Source organism: Dipodomys merriami, unplaced genomic scaffold (assembly GCF_024711535.1).
Source record: "Dipodomys merriami isolate MVZ:Mamm:240054 unplaced genomic scaffold, mDipMer1.0.p SCAF_56, whole genome shotgun sequence".
Taxonomy (NCBI): Eukaryota; Metazoa; Chordata; class Mammalia; order Rodentia; family Heteromyidae; genus Dipodomys; species Dipodomys merriami.
Window position 1 is genome coordinate 6,971,183 of NW_027206135.1, and position 20,070 is coordinate 6,991,252.

A 20,070-nucleotide genomic window follows, 5' to 3' on the forward strand; every position below is an offset into this window, starting at 1 on the left:
CATCCCTTCTGATATGTGAAGAACTTCAGAGAGTTCAACCATGAGGCTTAGTAAAGAATGGAGTCTTAGTGGTAATTCTGTAATAGTCATACGTTCTGTTCTAGAGAGGTGCAAGGATGAAGGTCTTTTCCCAGGCTAGCACTTGTCCATTCTCCAAAAACACTATGAAGACTATTGTTTTCAGTTTAGTGAATATACCAGGGTTTGGTGATTAATCCTGGTTCTCAATGCAAAGAATATCTACTTGGGATGGGTGGACCCCAGGCCTGACTTTTAGTGATTCAAATTGTGAGAGACTAGACCAAGAGATATAGTGACTACTCACAAAAGTATTTCCTTTTTTTGCCTTTGTATAAGCCAGATGATGTATGTGGTTCTGTTTCCTGTTTTATTTTATTCTAAACCTTCAGTAATGAAGATTATGAAGGTCTAGCCTCAGTGTACACTATGAAGCAGTTTAATAATGTAAAGTAGAATATTACAACCAAAAGGATATTGCCCAGGTCTCTTGAACTCTTGTGTTGGGGTCCTATCTTGTTTAGGAGATGATATCAAAGAGCAGGTTAGTCTCCTAAAAGCACTATGATACTTTATCTCATTCTTTATATTAACTTTAGCTGAAGCATCTTAGGCCAGAGCTTTTTTCTCTGCTAAATATTATTATTGTTAGGATAAATCCTAGCATTGACAGATTTGGTGAAGTGATTAGGTTCCCTGGCCCAGAAAGTGTATTGGTTCCCCCTTCAGGCTCCAACTCAGGTACCAAAAGAAATTTGTTTTGTTTTTTGCTTTTTTTTCTCGTTATTGGCTTTCTCCTTAGTCTGAATCCCAAGGAGTTGTTCCTCTATACTTTTAAATTTTGCCAGCTTGTTTGAACAGAGATAGCTCAGCGTACAGGCCAGGTTTGTATGTATAAGTTGCCACGCATCTATTGGTAATATTTTCAAGCTTTAGAATATCTAACTGATGTCTCATTGTGCTCCACCTGCACTGCTTGAAGGACCCAAATATAAACTGCAGTTAAATATAAAATGGGAGGAGGGGGGAAGAAAATGTGCTTTTTACTTTACTCTTAGACTAACTCTTAGAATTAAATCTGGAGGTTGGTCCAGAGAGAACTAATAGGTTTTTGCCAAGGGTTGTTTTGTCAGACGATAGGGCAGCTACAAGGCAAGGTGCCTTTCCTATCTTCTCTTCATTGGACTAAAAAACTCAAAAATGCTTTAATAGCTAAATTTGGGATGAGCTCTTCTGGTGGAGATGGGAACTTCACTGCCCTGCCCTGCCCTGCCCTGCCCTGCCCTGCCCTGTCCTTTTAGGGAAACTCACATTTCCAAGACAGACAACAGAGGGTTATGAGTACTTTCAGACTAAAGGAAATTGGGTCAGAGGCTTGCCATCCATAAATCCATAGTATTTTCTCTTGTCAGTGAATAAGAGTGTCAGAAATTGCACAGTGAGTACAAAAAGAAGTTGTCTAGTTACTTTGTGGTGCTTTATCTATAGCTGAGTTTATTGTATTCTTAGAGCAAGGAGCAGGATGATTGCCCTTGGGATGTACAGGATTCTCAAGCTGACTTTAGCTTCTGATGTTCCCTAGCATCTCTAGTTCAAGTCTCCTTTTTCCAGACTCAGCCTTCCTCAAGTTAGTAAACAGCACTAAGTGAATATAATTGTTCTGATTCTTTGGAAACTTAGTGATAGCCGGCTTTTTCAAATTTTTAAAAATTTGGCATTTGTTGAAAGTTACTGGAATGTTGAAAGTTACTGGAGTGAAGTCTTCTGGACCTCACTAATTTCTTGTAAAGCCACAAGTAAGCATAACCAGTCCTAGGGATTATGAGGGATGACACTACCCCAGATCTTTACATAGGAAATGATGAATGGGCCTAATCTTTTTTTTTTAATCTTCTAGGGCATTTTTATTTATTAAAATTATGACATGTCTGGTCACCCAGAAGAAAGAGGCTGAATAAATTTTTTTTGAAAGAAGCTAGATTGCTTTTTTTTTTGTATTTTATTTTACTTTATTTTGGTATGATGGTTTTATTTTATTTTCTCCAGTCCTGGGGCTTGAACTCAGGGCCTAGGCATTGTCCCTGAGCCTCTTTGTATTCAAGGCTAGCACTCTATCAATTGATCCACAGTGCCACTTTCGGCTTTTTCTGAGTAATTTATTGGAGATAGGCATCTCACGGACTTTCCTGCCTAGGCTAGCTTTCAACTGTGATCTCAGATCTCAGCCACCTGAGTAGCTAGGATTACAGGCCTCCAGTGTTTGCTTTTATGTTTTATTAACTTTAAGTAGTTGTCCAAAAGAGTTGCCATTTAACAAGGCAGTTTATGAGCATGATATATCTTGATCAGTGCCACCCCGGATGGGCCTAATCTTGTACCCAGTTTGGTATTCCCCCGCCCCCTGCTGCGCCCCCCCCCCATGCCCTCTCCAGGGCTCTTTGGTCTAGACTAATAGTGATGGGCTGTCTGCCTTTCTAGCAGCTGTCTTAGTCCCGATCAAAGGTAGTTACTTACTCAAGGTGAATAGTGATTTTTAGACTCTACTCCCACATACCTCTGAACCTGTAGTTTCTTTCTCTCCTTACCAGGTAAACTGTCTTGAGCCCCACCCTCACTTGCCTGTGCTGGCAACCAGTGGCCTAGACCATGATGTGAAGATCTGGGCACCCACAGCTGAAGCCTCCACTGAGCTGACAGGGTTAAAAGATGTAAGTGGCTGCTGCATAAGTTTTTGTCTACTTAGGCATTTACTATTGCCATTCTTCACTGTCCAAGGAAGCAGTAACTTGTTTCTCAGTTCTTTAAATTATTGCTCTTAACATCTTCCCCCACATTCCTCCCACTGCCTCTGTAGGGCTAGTCTTGTTCCAAAGGACAGTTTCAAAGTGCTTCTAGTTGGTAGTAGGATTGGAGCAGGGAACATCTTTGGAAAGAGTTAGTCTATATTAAAATCTTCAGCTTTCTTTGGCTGAACCTGAGGCATCCTTTCTTCAGTTAAAAATACCCAAGGGAAGCATTTTCCTTTTTGACTTCCCGGTGCTAGGAATTGAACCCAGGGACTGTGCATGCTAGGCAAGAGTACTACCATTGACCTAAATTCTCATCCCCCTTTTGAGATAGGCTCTCAAAACTAGGATGGTCTCAAACTTGTGATCCTCCTGTCTCAGCTTCCTAAGTATTGAGATTTCAACGCTAGCCCACCTGGGCACTATCACCAGCCTTTGTGATCATGTCCAGGATCTATTGATTTCTTTCTCTGCCCCAAATCCTTTTGCATTTCAGGTGATTAAGAAGAACAAGCGAGAGCGTGATGAAGATAGCTTGCATCACACTGACCTATTCGATAGCCACATGCTTTGGTTCCTTATGCATCATCTGAGACAGAGACGCCATCACCGGGTAAGCTGAGATTGGACTGAGCTCCCTAAAATAATGATCCTTTTAAGAGTGTTAGAAAGTTCCAGTGCACACTTCCTCAATACTTAAAAGAGGAAGGAATCAAATAGCCTTGGTTTGATTTCCCATCTGCTGTTCTCTATCCCAGTAAGAGCCAACTGCAGAAAGTTGTCTGCTGTCTTCTGTTGCCATATTTATAGAGCTCTATCTTCATAAAGGCAATGACAGATAGAGAGAGGGAGTGGTGGAGAAACAAGAGGTCTCTTCTGTGTTTACTCTCATGCTAGGAATGGCCTAGGATAGGAGTCAGCAAACTGGCAATTTGTCTGCTGCTCATTTTTATAAATTTATTGAAAATGCAGCTGCATTCATTCTCTGGTGTCTGTGGCTCTATAGGGCAAAGGTGGGCAGTTATAAGAGACCACATGCCCACACATCTGAAATAGTTAGTCTATCCCTTTAAGAAAAATTCTAAGACTAGGATCCCAGCTACTTGGGAATCTAAGGCAGGAGGATCAAGGTTTGAAGCCTAACATAGTGAAGTGGTCTCATAAATAAACAAATGTAAGTAAATATCTTAACAACTTTGTTGTAGTTTCATGAAAATTACTAACAAGGCTTTCCCATCCCACAGCGTTGGCGAGAACCTGGGGTTGGGGCTACGGATGCGGACTCTGATGAGTCTCCCAGCTCCTCAGACACATCGGACGAGGAGGAGGGCCCTGACCGGGTGCAGTGCATGCCATCCTGAGGCCCCATACTTAGGAGGGGCAGGCTCGGGCTGCCAACCCAATCTTGCCTGGGCAACTCTTTCCTGCTTCAGGCCCTTACATTCAGCAGAAATGCACTTTGGACTTTTTGTTTAGATGAAAGCTATCTCTGAAGGAGAACAGACCAGTGGGGAACAAATCAACAGAGAGCCCCTAGAAGTGGGAGTTGAGCCCTGGAATAGGATTCCATGGAGAGGTGCAAAGGACTCATCAGAAATGGCCTCCCTCTGAAGCCTTTTTCCCAGGGTGAGGGGGAACCTGTTTTGTTAACTGGTTTAGGATAGGAATGGGGCTTCTTTTTCTTTAATCTTCCCTTGTTTCTTTTGCGGGGGTGGGTGGGGGGAACAACTGGCTGTTCAGTACCAAGGGGGCAAGAGTGGAGGATAGGAATGCCACTCTCTCTTTGGCTTAGGTTTTTTGACCTTTTTTTTCTTTGTTTTTTAAGAAGTCTATGACAGTTTCATTGTTTTTTCCCCAAGCAACCCTATCCCAAGATTCTGTTTTTCTGGGAAGTCCTTAGAGCCCCTAACCATCCCATACTTCACTTTCCACCTCATTCTCTGTAGTTATCACAGTGTTTTGCACTTGATTATGTATCCTTCACTCTCCTCTCTTCATCCCATTATCCCCTAAGTGGGTCTGGTGAGGGAGGTTCAGGAGAGGTGGGAGGAGGGGCAGAGGTGGAGAAAGAATAAGAAGGATGTTACCTCTTCTGTTATTTTATTTTATTTTTTTGGTGGCAGCAATCTCTCTGTCCCTATCACTGTTAAGAGGCCTAATTTTATATCTATAAATATATTAAAAAGCAAGTCAAACTTGGATGTATCAAGTTAAAATTATTGTCAAAGTTTAAATACCTATATATTCTTTATGAATGCAATAAAGGGACTTAAAGGAAGAATGATCAAGAGTGATGATGTAGAAATGACACCTGTGGTAGTTTGCCCTTTATTTATGGCTGTTAGAGCTTGGGGCTTACCTCCTAGGTTTTAGAAGACTCAAGAATGAAGGATCCCTAGTTCTTCCCTTCCCTATGTTGGTGGGGATGGGAAAAGCAAGAAATTCCTCCTAGCTCTTTGCTTTAGATCTCCTACCTCTCAAATTTTGTGGGAACTTCCGGGGTGTCTTTGAACTCAGGGCCTGGGCATTGTCCCTTAGCTTTTTTGCTCAAAGCTGGTGCTCTACTACTTTCGAACCATGATCCTCAGATCTCAACCTTCTGAGTCACTAGGATTATTCTCTCAGCCTCCCTGAGCCACTAGCACTCAGCAAGCTCGCTCTTCTAATCAAATGCTAGCCTTTGAAATGTGATTGAATTTTGACTTCAGAAAGTGCACACTGCTGGCTCTTTTTTCCTGGTCTTCTTATGACAGAAGGTATACACTCTCTCTCTCTCTCATACCTTTGGCTACTGGATTCTTTAAGCTGTTCAACTCTAACCAACTCCCCTCCCAACCAACTCCCTTCCAAGTGAAAGAATGAAGGGAACAACTTTTTTTTTCATCAGTTGGGGGGCTTGAACTCTGGGCCTGGGCGCTGCCCTCAGCTTTTCAGCTCAAAGCAAGCACTCTACCACTTGAGCCATAATGCCACTTCCGGTTTTCTGTTGGTTAATTGGACATGAGTCTCACGGACTACTTTCCTACCCAGGCTGGCTTTGAACTACAAACCTCAGATCTCAGCCTCCTGAGAACTAGGATTACTGGCGTGAGCCACCAGTGCCTGGCTAAAGGGAACAACTTTCTGGGTTTGACTTGATACCTTGTATTGGTATTTGAGGACTGAGAAACAAATCAGTAATCCAAAGATTTAATCTCGTGGCTGGGTCTTAAGACATCTGTCATAACCACCAGTCACTGAGTATAAAAGTCTCGATTGAATGTTTGCTTGTAAATGCTTCTGTTGAAATTGCTTTGTCTATAGCTTCCACAAGATCCAATTCTGAACCCCAGGACAAGCAGGAATGAGGAGGGAAAGAGTAAGAGAATTGTATTTTTCAGACACTTCTTCCTCCTGTTCCTTTTCCTAGTACTCTCAGACCATGTTAGCTCCTGTACTTCCTTTCTGAGGTAAGGAGTGTGGGATGACTAAGTAGTCTTGTGTCCTTATTGCTATCGGGGTGATTAGGTGGGCTGAAAACCATGCACTCTGGAATTCATTGTATCTTCTCAGTAAAATTCCCCCTCACCTTTTGTCTTCTGTGTGGTATATGGTGTATTCATTCATGATATATTATTTCTATTTCTTAAAAGTAGGTACTTGGTCCTGCCCTCTCCTTCTGCTCATGTTAAAATTTTATGAAGTTTACACAGCTTCCAGAGCCTCATGCCTGTAATCCTAGCTACTCAGGAGGCTGAGAACTGAGAATCGCAGTCCAAAGCCAGCCCAAGTAGGACAGTACTATGAGATTCTTATCTCCAATTAACCATCAGAAAACCAGAAGAGGTGCTATGGCTCAAGTGGTAGAGAACTAGTCTTGAGCAAAAAGAGCTCAGGAATACGGCCCAGGCCCTAAATTCAAGCCTCAGGATTGGCACACACAATTTTTTAATGAAATCTAGTTGGAGATGTCTCTGTTTCAGTGCTTTGGCTTACAACATGTTGGTGACTGTTGTAAGTAGAATAAGTCCTGTGTATCTCACTTAGGAAGTGGAGCTGGAGTCACTATTTGGGACGTTTTCCAAGCTCCTATTCATGTTTTAGTGAAGAATGATAGGATATTACCACTCTCAGTTTGCAGTCATTCAGAGGCTCCAAAATGTCTGTCACTCATAGAAATTCTAGAATCAGATAACAGTACAATCATTCACCTTTATTCCGGGTTAGAACAAGGCCGTGCACACTGCAGACGGAGGAGCACATAAAGGGGCAACCTCACAGCAATTACAAAGGGTGGGAGGTTAGTCTTCTTAGATTTTTTGTTGTTGTTGTTTTACAGAGAAACTACTAGAACTGGTGAAAATAACCCTGTCTCTCTTCTCCCATTTTTTTCCATAAAGAAGGCTCCCTATCTTTCTCCCTTTCCCCTCATCTCATTCCCCTCTTCTCTCTCTCTCTCTCACACACACACTTAGCATCCCAAATAGGACAGTTCGTGCTCATTTTCACCCAATTCTACAAATATCTCCTTCTTGGGAGAATCCAGACAGGGCTGAGGAGACTTGGGAAGGTCCTTTAAGGCAAAACCGTGGAGTCCTCGAGGTGTGTGTTAAGGCAGGTGTCCACAGCAGTGGCCAGAGGGGATGGTAGAGTAGGGATTCGTTAGGAGTTGAGGGTGCTTTTTCTAAACAGTCTGGCTTCTCCCTCTTCTAACAGCCAGCTCTTCCCTCCCACTAAAGTCTTGCTCCCACATACTAAAAGCTCTTCAACTTTTTCTAGGTAGTCTCTGAGTTTGCATGTGAATTTAATGTTTGGTGGTTTAGAATCTTTTTTTTGGGGGGGTGTATTTGTTTATTTAAGATTAAAAAAGTTTTCTTTTTGGACTGTGTAGCAATTTGACTGCCACTCCCTTGACTGTGGCATTTCCCTCCCACCCCCCCCCCGCTCTGGCCTTGACAATAAGTTAATGTTAGATACCACAAAAAAGGGCAGACATGGCAGTGCGGGTTTAATATACATATATGTAGAATATATATGTACACACAGTTAGCACGGTCAGGGTAGGGAAAGGCATCTTGGGTCAGGCAGGAGGCTGGGGTCACTCATTGTACTCTAGTGACTTGACTACAAGGCTTCCACAAGCCCAAGGGACCCAGGGTGTCAAGTGAGAAAGGTTACCAAGTTCCTTTCTGGATTGAATTGGGGATGGGGATCAGTGCAAGGAAAACACTACTTGACAACTTCTCTTCTCTTTGGCTTGGGGTGTTCTAGATAGACCTAAGTAGAGAGAGGGAAAGTTGTCTGCAATATCCACATTGTGACTTTGTAGATGGGAGCAGGGTGAGATTAGAAAACTCAGGATCTCATTCCCTAGCTCTCATAGGTTCAGGGTCAGTGTATCCCCACATCCTGAAAAGGAATAAAGAAGTGGAAAAGGGCCTTGTCTCTCCTGTATCCCCATTTCAGGCTCAGTTGTACATGTTCACAGCAGTTTCTCCAGAGCAGAGGTGGATGGGTCATTGAATGCTGACTGCTCAGTGGGGTCTGATCACTGAATCCAGGAAAGGATCCAGTTGTCTTCTCTAAAGAGAAGATCCCTGGCTCATACCCATCCTAGACTCATGATGGGGGATAAAAAGGGACATGCTGGCATCCAGGACCCTCCAGCCTGAAGAACAGCAGGAAACTGGGCTCTAGCCAGTCCAACACAGGGTGCTCTGGCTTTCTTTCACCTCTTCCAGGTGAGGATCAAGTGTCCCAACCTTCCCACCCTACTGCCTTTCCTAGACCTACCGCACCTCTCCCATACCTTACCACTACCTTAGTTCCTCAATGTAGGGAAATGCAGATCCTTTCTGCTTCCATACTTTAGAGATGGGGGTAGGGTGGGTGTAAGAGGAGGAAGAATGCCAATTTCTATTTGCATAGAAATAGCCTCTGCTTCCCCCCTAGACTAGGGAAACTACGCCCCTACCTTATCCCCTGACTCCCATCCCCTCATGTAGAGGAGGAACTAGATGAGCTAGACATAGACAGACAGCCAGAGCGTGCGCACACGCACACACACGCGCACAGTAAGGGTTAGGACCAGGTTAGTAAGTGGGTATAGGGTGGGGGTTCCTCTTGCCCCCTCCCATGGAGGATGGGGAAGGGAATGGTCCGTTGAAGGTCCAACCTTCCTCTTCTTCCTCCCCCTTGCTCAGGCCTTCTTCGGTGGGGGAGCCAGTTTGATGATCTCTTCCTCAGAGGGCTGCCGGATAATGTCTAGGGGCAGAAAGGGATGAGTCCAAGGATGGAAGTTGTGTGAGATGCCAAACATATCCACTGAGCATCAACCTCCATTCCCAGAATTCATAGGAGAATTACATGACATGCGTCTGTAATACCAGCACTCTGAAGTGAAGAATGGTTTCCACTTTGAGACCAGGTTGGGTTGTAGGACCTGGTCTCAAGGCTAGAGGAAGCAATATTCTTACCTTTGTACTTCTTGGCACTGGGTATACGGGTTAGCTTAGTATCCAGCTCATCCTCTTCAGAGATCTTTAGCACTCGGGTTCTATAGTCAACCACCATAGTGAGTAGATCAGGGCGGCGAGAGATCTCAAAAATGTGCTCAATATAGGAGAGGTTGTCTGGAAGAAGATGGGAGACCAGATCAGAAGTAGGGCTTTAGAGAAAACCAGCTTCCCCTTCTCTGCCTGATCACTGTTCTGGAACCAAGGCTGAAAAGATAGAGGCTACTATGCCAGTAAAGAAACCTGAGGCACCCACAGCACAGCACAGAGGACTGGTCTCAGAAGTGCTTCCTCAATGAAGCATCTAGGTTTATAGATTGGGAATAAAGGCGTTGGGTTAGATAAATTACATTCTGTGGAGATTGGACAATAGAAAAAACTGCTACCCCAAACCCACCCTACTCTTTCCTTTTTAAGTGTGCATCAAGATGAATTTCCCACAACACAATACATGTAGTATAAGAGGGGTGGGATTTTTATGGACAATCCAGGAAAGGTTCTCTGTGTGTGTGTGTGTGTGTGTGTGTTGGTCTTGGGGGTTGAACTCAGGGCCTGTCTCTGAGCCTTTCTCAAGGTTAGTGTTCTACCACTTGAGCTACAGCTTCACTTGAAGCCTTTTGGTGGTTAATTGGAGGTAAGAGTCTCATGGATTCTCCTGCCTAGGCTGGCTTTTGACCTGTGATTCTCACATCTCAGCTTCTTGAGTAGTTAGTATGAACCAGCACCTGGCCCTGAGAGTTTAAATGAGAAGGTATGAACATAACCAGAAGGCTGATCTCCATGGTGTGGCCAATTCCAAGAGATTGCAAATGGCTTCAGACCTGTTCCTGCTCCCGATAATTGCAATACTGTAATTTTAATGTGCCCTTCTTTGGCCTTTCTCTCCACTATCCACACTATAGTCAGAGTAATAAACCTGTATGACTCTGAGACCATTTACCTAAGAATGTTGTCATTCAAGGACCCTCTACAGTTCTGTTCTTTTTTTTTTTGCCAGTCCTCTGTCTTGAACTCAGAGCCTGGGCGCTGTCCCTGAGCTTCTTTTACTTAAGGCTAGCACTCTACCACTTGAGTCACGGTGCCACTTAGGGCTTTTTGTGTTTATGTGGTACTGAGGAATCAAATACAGGGCTTCATGCATGCTAGGCAAGCACTCTACCATTAAGCCACCTTCCTGGCCTAGTTCCTTTTTAAAAAATTATATTTTTATTATAGTTAATTTTACAAAGATGGTACCATTCAACAAATCATTTTATGAGTATGATTTGTCTTGTATGTTTCCCCTTCCATCATTCTCCCTCATTCCTCCAGATACCTCCTCTCACTTAATTTGTTATACATTGAGTATTATGACTGCACTCCCCCTCCTCCCTGCAACAACTCCTCCTCACCATTTGTCTATCCCCTCCCTCTATAGTTTGTGACTTACCTTGCCAACACTTCTGAACATCTGCTTTCTCAAACACACCAGAAACTCTACAAGTACTTACCTAGCAGGCCCTGGCCCTCCTTTGGTTTCTACCTTAGGAATAGCACTTGCCTTTTAGGGCCATTTTAAATACCAGTTCTTCCCTAAAGCCCTCAGCTCCATGGTCCCTCCCTCCCATCAAAAGCAGCAGCTTCTAAGTAGATAAGAAAATGCTACTTTTATTTTTTTTTAATTTACTATTTGAAATTGTTTTTTAATGTTCTGTAGTATATGTGTGTCTGTATTATGAATATAAATGCATGTATGCAATACATATGCATGAAATATGCATACACATAGTAATACAGGAGTACATTTTTTACTGACAAGGAGCATGATGAAAAATGTGCTCTACTGCTGTAGAACTCCTTATACTCTCAGCATCTCATACTCTGTCTTGTCATGTGTAGAAAAGCTTTGTGCTTATCTCTATTTGCTGAATGAACAGAGCCCCCTCCCCCACCTTTGTCCAGCTTGTTGTGGCTCTCCAGAAAGCTAAACCAGGCACTGCCTGTAGTGATCTCTTCACTCTTCTCACTGGGGATGTCCTCCTTGCAGGCTGACTTGAGCTGTTCCAAATCTTCAAGGGTGATGTTGTTAGTTAGGTCCTGGAGGAGAGTCCCATACTCGGCCATGACTGAGGGTGAGAGGTGACAAACAAGAGAAGGCTGAACTTAGCATACAGTGTTTGGTTCACTTTACTGGCACTACTCATCTCCCACTCTGATGGGCATGTGCATATGGAGGTGGGGGTAGTGGACAGAGCTAGAGGGAGAAAAGGAAGATATAGAAGCAGTGGAGTTAGATAGGAAGAAACTCGGAAGCTAGGAGCCAGGCTGGAGCCTAGAGTTACAAGTCATGCCTCCCCCCATTTCCCTCCCCCCCCCAACAGTAACCCTGGTAACAGCTGCCCTGACTGAGGAGGCGGTTACCATGACAACCTGCTCCTGACTTTCTCACCCGCTGTCTCCAAGTATCCCCCCCCCCATCGCCCCACCCACCTGCAACCCTTCCCCCTGTCAGAGAAAAAAACAAAACACTCAAAAAGAAGGTCCAGGGAGAGGCCTGCTACAGCAGTGAGCCGCTACAAAGGAGCTTCAGGGGTTGATTGAAGCTATGTCATCTAGCTTCCACTCTTCCCCAGAAGCAAAGGGGGTCCCTCTCCCCATCTTCCCACCACCACACTAATGACTCATTTGGATGGATGCCTAGTTGCTTGGTCTGATAGATCTTTGGCCTTACCATGCTCAGACTATGCTAATGACTATTGGTTCATTAGGGTTTAGGGTAGGGGGAAGCAATGGACCACCCCTACCTTTTTGGAGGCCATTTTCTCACTTGATGGTTATTAGGCCCCTCAGCCTTCTTTCCTAGCCTTTGTGCTGTGCCTGCAGCCCCCACGCCCAAGAATACCAAGCGGCTAGCTCTGGCCCCCTGCCCAGTTCCCAGGCTGGTGGGGTGGTAGGGGGGAGGGGAGTTTAGATACAGCTTTGGAAAAGTCCATCAGGAAGGGGCTGCCACCTCTTCTTGCACCAACATCCTGGCAGTATCTAGTGGCTGAGCAAGACCAGATCTCATTTTCACTCCATAGGTGAGAAAATTCAAGGCTTCCATCTACTAAAATAGGAACTGTGGCTAAAACAGGAAGAAAGAGCAGGGTGTTGGTGGGTCGCGCCTGTAATCCTAGCTACTAAGGAGGTTGAGATCTGAGGATCACGGTTCAAAGCTAGCCTGGGCAGGAATGTCTGTGAGACTCATCTCCAATAAACCACCAGAAAATCGTGAGTGGCACTGTGGCTCAAGTGGTAGAGGGCTCACCTTGAGCTGAAGAGCTGAGGAACAGCGCCCAGGCCAAGTTCAAGCCCCACAACTGACAATAAATAAATAAATAAATGGGGCTGGGAAGGTAGCTCAGTGGTAGAGTGCTTGCCTTGCTTGCATGCTTGAGGCCCTGGGTTCGATTCCTCAGCAACACATAAGCAGAAAAAGTTGGAAGTGGAGATGTGGCTCAAGTGGTAAAGCACTAGCCTTGAGCTGAAGAGCTGAGGGACAGACAAAGCCCAGGCCCAGAGTTCAGGCCCCACAACCAAACCCCCCCCCCCAAAAAAAAAAAAGCTGGAAGAAAAAAGGTTGCACCTTAGAAGTTTCTGGTTTTGATAGAATGAGAAACTAGTAGTGAACTCAACAAGCATGTATTTCTTTTATAATCAGAAAAGTAAAGCATTAAAACACACCATAAATACTCTGTGATTAGACCAGAGTGGGCAAGGAACTAGATGACATGGACCTGACTTAAACTGGATTGGAATGTGGCAAATCAAAGGGAGAAGGTTGGTATCATCCTATTTTCCTCATTTATGGGCTGTAAGCAGAAGTGAAACGTGTGGCAGTTGCATAATAAAAGGTAGGTACCCAGAGGTCCTCATAGCCAGCCCTCCACTTAAGGCCAGAATAAATAAGCCCGCCTTTAGTGACAGACACTGACACAAACAAAGGGCTGGACAGCAGGTCTAGCACGACCCTCCTAAGAAACAGTCACTCATAGGCACACACATTCCCAATGCAGGTGCAGCCAGACAGAAGGGCCCAGCAGTGGTCCTGCCAGGCTGGGCCAGGAACAATGCTCTCTGACTGTCAACACCAGGAACCATCTCTGCCTTGAAATCTAGGTCACAGCAGCAGGCTCTGAAGCCCAACCCAGCCTTTACTGATAATCCAAGGGCAGAAAAGGGGGCAAGTGGGAGGGGGGGGATGGAAAGAGGGTCCAGAGATGAATGAGTTGAGGGCAGGAAGGGAAAAGGTAGCATGAACTACCTGCGCCAACTGAGACATTGGGGCCAAGCCCTCAAATGGACAAGGGGGCAAGATTTAGCCATAATGCCTTACTTTCATAGGGAAGGAGAGTTTGTAAATATGAGGTTCTGTAGGAGGAAAGTATGTGTGGGTGTGGGTGTGAATCTTTTCAGATTTAGGGCTCTGAATACAAAACACAGATCTCAGGGGAGGTAGGCGGGAAGGGATTAACGTGTAATACACCCACCCACCCACAAAGGCTGAGGGCAGTGAGTGGGAGCTTTCTAGCAGTGAAACACATTAGGAGGCCTCTAAAAGTGGGTGGGAGAAGATGTGTGTGTACCAGGATCTTGTGTGTGGATGCTGATTCCTGTATTGGTGGATAGAGATATGTGGAGGAGTTAGTGGATGTAATTGGATGTTCTGGTAATGGAGCTGTGTGCCAACACTGTATGTGTGGTTGTGAGTGCATTGGCTTGTGAACATGTGGGATGTATGTATGTTTCTAAACCAGCCAAGTGTGTGTGTGTGTAAGAAAGTATATAACCACAGGCTTCTGTCCAATGGAGTGAGGAGGAACCCACAGAATGGAGGAAGCCAGCTAGGGTTGGGTCAGCCTGCCAGTGAGAAATCCTTGTAGGGGATGAGGGTGATGAACAGAGTCCATACAGAGACACAGGCACTACTATAGAAACCTCAGTTCTGGATGCCCCTACCGATCATCAGGACACTAGATTAATGGAATGTGGGGAGTGGTAAGAAGGAACAGAGAAGAATGACCCCTTGGAGCAAGAAAAGACCATGGTTACTTCCTTCTCGAGGTGATCTTATCCATGCATGCCCCAGAGTGGCAGCAGAAAAAAGGACAGAAGAGTTTGGGGGAGATTTTTGAGATGTGGGGGGGGTGGGGGTGGAATCTCCTGTACGTGGCTCTCAGTCGACTATTGTCCCTCGCTAGTCTGGCTATGGTGGGGCCTGGCAGGAATTGGCTCCATTCTGAGTCACTTTCCTCAGCAGAGATTTAGAATTCCTTAAGGCCTACAGAGAAGTCTGCCCTTCTGGCTCTGAAATATTCTCATGAATATCTCTGGAGCAATATAGAGGGCTGCCCCAGGAACACTAGGCAACCTGGGTGGAGGCCATTCTTGGGACAGGATACCAGGGCAGGAACTGGGAACCGGAGCTCAGGCTGCCAGGAAGTCAATCCCCTTCCCTCCCAGCTCATTCTGTGCTCTACTCACCACTTCCTCACACCTTCCTTCCTTCCTCCCTCTCCTAAGCTGGTCCCAGGTGGAACCTTAACAAAGGTCCATTCAACTGAGGATACTAGGGAAAAGGAGCAGGAGGTAAAGATCATTATTTACTGACCTTTTAGGATAGTTGGGAGGTAGATGCTCTATAGGTAATAGAGGAGGAGGAAGGCCCTATGGACACTTAGAGAGAAGCCTGGCAAAACCAGATCGACTTTAGCAATACCAGAAGAATTTCTGTGCATTTTAACAGAAATGTATGGTAGATGGTAGGTGGTAGATTATCATTTCTCCCCCCACCCCCCTCCCAGCATTCAGTTCCACAGCCTCAGAAAACAGGGATGCCTGGGGATTAGAAGCTGCTACCCCTCCCTCCACATCTGCTGCAGCTGCCTAAAAGCTCAGGGGAGGGCTGATCCTACACAGCCGCCAGGACCTGGAGATGCCTTTATTATGGACCGGAGGGAACTCGTGCATTAAACCTGTCAGTCATGTCCAAAGTTAGAAGTTGCAGGATATAATCAAGGAGAGGCAGAGGGGTGTGGAGGGAAAGAGCAGGGTTCTAGCTACCCTATTTTAAATTACATCTGGGCCCCCAAATCAAACAGTCCTGTATGTTTGTTTATTTCATATCTTAATTGATTTCTTCCTCATGCTTCTATCCAGTTTTGAGTACCTCTCCATCACCTTTACTCCTCTAACAAAGGAAGGAGAAGGTTCTGAGGTTTCAGGGTCAGTGTGGTAGTAAGAGGAGGGGCAGAACACCTGGGCCCTCAAATGTTTAAGTCAGTCCAAGAAGCAAAACAAGATTGAGGCTAACCCTTATTTTTGAGAAAGGTCTGTACCTATGAGAGCAGCCAAAGACAGCTGGCACTTGTTATAGCTGGGTAGGGAGGGCTGTGATTCATACCAGCCCGTCTCTTTCTACTTATCTGATGATGGTGCTTCCTGCTCCTATTTCTTCCTCTCCCATCTCTTCTTCATCCATTTCTTTTCTCCTCATACTTCTTATCTCTTTTCTTCCTTTCAGTGGGCATCCATCCCTTCCACCCACCCCATTTGGTAGTAGCAGGGATACTTTAGTATTGCAGGGTTCTGTGACTCAGTGTCCCCATCCAAATATTTAGAGAAGGGGTGAGCCTCCCAGCTGCAAAAGACAGAATGAGTTTGATGGGAGGGGCCTGAAGATACAGTGGCTGTCTACTGACTTGTGGAGATGTCCTTGACAGAACAATTGTGAATCCCTGTGAGTGAGGCTCTGTGAGATTGTGATCTTCATGCAGGACATTGTATATGAACACATGATGGGCACAGGTGTCATGGAAGTGAAGTAGGCAGCTAGGGAAGTTGGCAGTCTATGGCATGCTGGCAGTATTCCCAATGGAGTGTTTAACCATAAAGGGAAGAGCAATTAAACACTAATCGCTCTTACAGCCTGGGGGCCATATACACCACCTAGAGAAACAAGATCTACATTCAGCATGTTCCTTCTAACTCCTGCCTTTCATCTTGCCTAATTTCTGAGTCTTGTTAGTCCACTCTCCAACACACTTCACACTGTTTCTTACACTTTCTCCTTCTCTGTTCCCTTATTGTCCCTTTCTCCATGTCTGTTTCCTCACACACATTCCTCTCATTCTGTCTCCTCTGACTTCGGCTCCATTCTTGGCTGACTCATACTCATTCTTTTTTTCCTCCCTCTCCCTTCCAAACCCTCCTCCATCCCTTGGCCACTCTGATGAACAGAAACTAGCCACTCCCAGCAGCTTAAGCTCCAACTGGAACTATCAAGAGATCATCAAAAGCCCCTCACCCAGCTAAGAGCACAGGCTCTTTAGTCCTTAGGGTCCTGTCTCCTAAAGCTGCCCCCAAATCCAAAGTGGCCTTGGGGGCAGTGGCCCCTCCTGCCCGCTACTCAACACCCCCAGTGTCAAGACTGATGTCTTGGAGTCGATAGTACAAGATACTCCACCAGGGAGGAGGTGGGCGGTGGGATACGGCGTGACTTGGGGAGTGTGAGACAATGTGTAAGTCACATGGGTGTGTGTTACTGTGTGTGCTGGCTGTCTCGTAGGTATGCTTGTTTCCCCAGTTAGTTTTGACACGGATTTTATGTAATTTTGGGGGGTGGGGCGTTGCGTTAGCCACATCATGCCTTCACCCCTGGCTCCTTCCTATCCTCTGGGCAAGCTTTCACCCATCCCAGCTCTCCCCAGGTGCGGTGGGCTGGAGGGGAGGGTACCAGCGGAACTGAGTCAGCGCTGCGCCGGGAGGAGGCCAGCGGAGGCGAGGCCGAAGCCCGGGCGGAGCGGGAGGGGCGGGAGCTGGCCGGCCAGGCCGGCTGGGCGGGAAGCAAGCTGCGTCCGAATCCCCAGGCCCCGGGTCGGCGCCGAGGGGAGCGCGCGGCGGAAGCCACGCCGTCCCCCGCGCGCCCGGGGCGCACGCTCGGAGAGCCCCCCCGGGGGGCCAGGCGCGGCCCACCTGTGCGGGTCCTCGCGCCGCGCTCCCCGCCAGCTGTGTCCCCCTCCCCAGGGTCCCGGATCGCCACTCCTGCAAACCCAGACCCTCCTCCCCGCCACACGTCTCCCCTCCGCCCCTCTCACCGCCTCCGGGGCTGAGAGCTCAGGGCACGGGCACTCCCGGGTCCCGGGTTCCTAAGCAGCGTCCGGAGCCGCCTCCTCCTCGGCTCCCGCCGCCGCCGCCGCCGCCGCCGCTGCTGCTATCGCCGCCGCCGCCGCCTCTTCCGCCCGCCGAGCCCGAGCCCGATCCCAGCGCCGCCTCACCCCACCGGCTGGCCGGTGATGTCAGAGCCGGGGAGGGGCGGGGGGCGGGCAGCGGCGGGAGGAGGGGGAAGGGCAGGAGGAGGGGACGGATGCCGAGGGGCTGGGATTCTAGAAGGCTCTTAGGATGGGGACAGGATTGGGCCCAGCGCCAGAGTGGGGACGCTGCTTCTTTCCACCTCCCCCCCCAAACTGCGAAATAGTTCTCAGATTTAATTCTTTCTCAATGGGACACTTTCTTCACTTTCTTCCCTTTTCTGACCTTTGGATGGCCGCCGTGGCCCAGACCCCTGGTAAGCAGAGGAAATTAGGGTTTAGGGATTAGAAGGGCTTTGGTCCCCGGGTTCTCTTAACTATTTCCTTTGATATTTGGGGGAAACAAAAACAAAACTCTTTTGAGGCCTAGTAGGCAAATGATGCGGTTGTCCACGCAGGGAGCAGAGGCAGCAGGTCCTGAGGCAAGCAGAGCCCGGGCTCTTCTCTCCAGTGTTATGCCAGCAGCCCCTGGTATCTCTTTCACCTTTCCTAAGTGGCCCTACTTCTTACCCGCTCCCCTCCTCCCCCCCCCACCCGCCCCCCATGATGCAGTTTTGTTTTCTGGGAAGAAAAAGCAGCCATGAACTCAGCATGCAAATATAGACAAGGAACACATTCACACTTTGCTGTCTTCAGGCTCTGCCCCTCTGCCCGGCTCAGTGTGATAGCTCTCACTTCCCTTCTACCTCAGGGACTTTCCTCCTCCAGATTTTCAGCCAAACTGAAAGAGGGAAGGGAGAAATGGGGAAGCATCTGTTTTTGCACCCCATCTCCAGAATAAAGGGTCTTGCTTCAATTCTGGCAAGGCTTGGCCCTGAGAAGAGGTATGAGCACCCTCAGTGTTTGTTTTTTGTTGGTCGTAGGGCCTGAACTCTGGGTCTGGGCACTGTCCCTCAGCTCTTCAGCTCAAGGCTAGCATTCTACCACTTGAGCCACAGCGCCACTTCGGGCTTTTTCTGTTTATGTGGTGCTGAGGAATGGAACCCAGGGCCTCATGCATGCAATGAAAGGAAAATGTAACCCAAGTAGAAAGTGACCCAAAAGACCACGCAGACAGAAGTCAAGTAGAAGAAAAGATTTATTGCCAGCAGAGCTCACAAGGCCAAGTTCTCATTAGGAAAGGGAGAAAATGGCTCAGTGCAGCTCCTTTGAGGCCCCTTTTATATAGTCGGGTGCGGAAGTGGGAGGTGCCTCACCTACTGCACCGGAGCTGCCTTCTTCCTATGCACTAACCTATACCAGATAATAAGCTCCATAGTTTTTTTCTTTTGTATCAGTCCTAGGGCTTGAAATCAGGGCATGGGTGCTCTCCCTGAGCTTTTTGGTTCAAGACTAGTGCTCTACCACTTGAGCCACAGCTCCACTTCTTGAGTTTTGGTGGTTGGTTGAGTTTTGGTGGTTGATTTGGTGGTTGATTTTAATAATAGTAACCTAGTGTCTATACTACCTACTAGTCATTAATTAAATGGGAGCATGTTGGATGAATACACTTGGTTTCTATCTATTTGGACCATCTTCTCTAGGAGCACTTCCTGGATTTGTCTGTGGAGAGTAAAATGTTCTCAAACTTCAGGTTTCATTCACCCATATTTAGAAATTATTGAAGTCTCCTGGCAATACCTTACACTGGTTTCATGAAAACTATAATGTTGGGCCAGGCATGGAAGCAGTCAAGAACATCACAACTTGGAGGAAGTCTGACTACATATCAAGAGGCTTGCTAGATAAGAACCTGTCTCCAAATAAACAAGCAAGAAACTAGCCAGGCACTGGTGACTCACACTGTAATCCTAGCTATTTAGGAGGCTGAGATCTGAGGATTGAGGTTCAAAGCCAACCTGTGCAGGAAACTCTGTGAGACTCTTTTTTTTTTTTTTTTTTTTTTGAGTCTGGTCATGGGGCCTGAACTCTGGGCCTGGGCGCTGTCCCTCAGCTCTTCAGCTCAAGGCTAGCGCTCTACCACTTGAGTCACAGCGCCACTTCCGGCTTTTTTCTTTTTGCTTATGTGGGGCTGAGGAATTGAACCCAGGGCTTCATGCATGCAAGGCAAGCGCTCTACCACTGAGCCACCTTCCCAGCCCCTCTGTGAGACTCTTATCTCCAATAAACTACTCAAAAAAATCTGGAAGTGATGCTGCAGCTCAAGTGCCCAGGACTGGCAAAACAAAACAAAAACAAAACTCAAGTAAACAAACCCACTATAATAGCTGACATTTTTAGCCTGTTTAACAGTTTTTCCTTCCCTGCCTAACTCCTTTATGCATACCCAACCCTGGGCCTGTAATGGAATGTGTGTAGGTCTTTCCTGCAAACAATTCCAATAGCCCATGTGTGGTTGGTTTCTTGTAAGTCAATGCCTTTACTCCATTCTACCCCATGGACCGACATTCTCCCAACTTCATTCTACTTATTATAACCATCTCTGATTCCTCGCCTCTATGCTCA

General features: G+C 46.7%; 2 protein-coding genes across 5 annotated transcripts in view; one reads left to right on the top strand and one right to left on the bottom strand.

The window, feature by feature from the left end:
• Dcaf8 (DDB1 and CUL4 associated factor 8) overlaps window positions 1-5,085 on the top strand; it is a 53,112-nt gene extending 48,027 nt beyond the window's left edge. For all 4 annotated transcript variants that reach the window (XM_070000288.1, XM_070000285.1, XM_070000289.1 and 1 more), the window contains exons 12-14: window positions 2,607-2,726; window positions 3,301-3,417; window positions 4,049-5,085. In XM_070000288.1, coding sequence (XP_069856389.1) covers window positions 2,607-2,726; window positions 3,301-3,417; window positions 4,049-4,165 — 354 coding nt within the window. In that variant the 3' untranslated portion in view covers window positions 4,166-5,085. The remainder of the gene's footprint in view (window positions 1-2,606; window positions 2,727-3,300; window positions 3,418-4,048) is intronic.
• Window positions 5,086-6,975: 1,890 nt separating this feature from the next.
• Window positions 6,976-17,574, bottom strand: Pea15 (proliferation and apoptosis adaptor protein 15). Its single transcript, XM_070000290.1, has 4 exons — window positions 17,413-17,574; window positions 11,230-11,403; window positions 9,260-9,415; window positions 6,976-9,047 (listed from the first exon to the last, which is right to left on the bottom strand). The coding sequence occupies exons 2-4, from the start codon at window positions 11,399-11,401 to the stop codon at window positions 8,983-8,985; spliced, it is 393 nt and encodes a 130-aa protein (XP_069856391.1). The 5' UTR covers window positions 11,402-11,403; window positions 17,413-17,574; the 3' UTR covers window positions 6,976-8,982.
• Window positions 17,575-20,070: the final 2,496 nt, after the last annotated feature.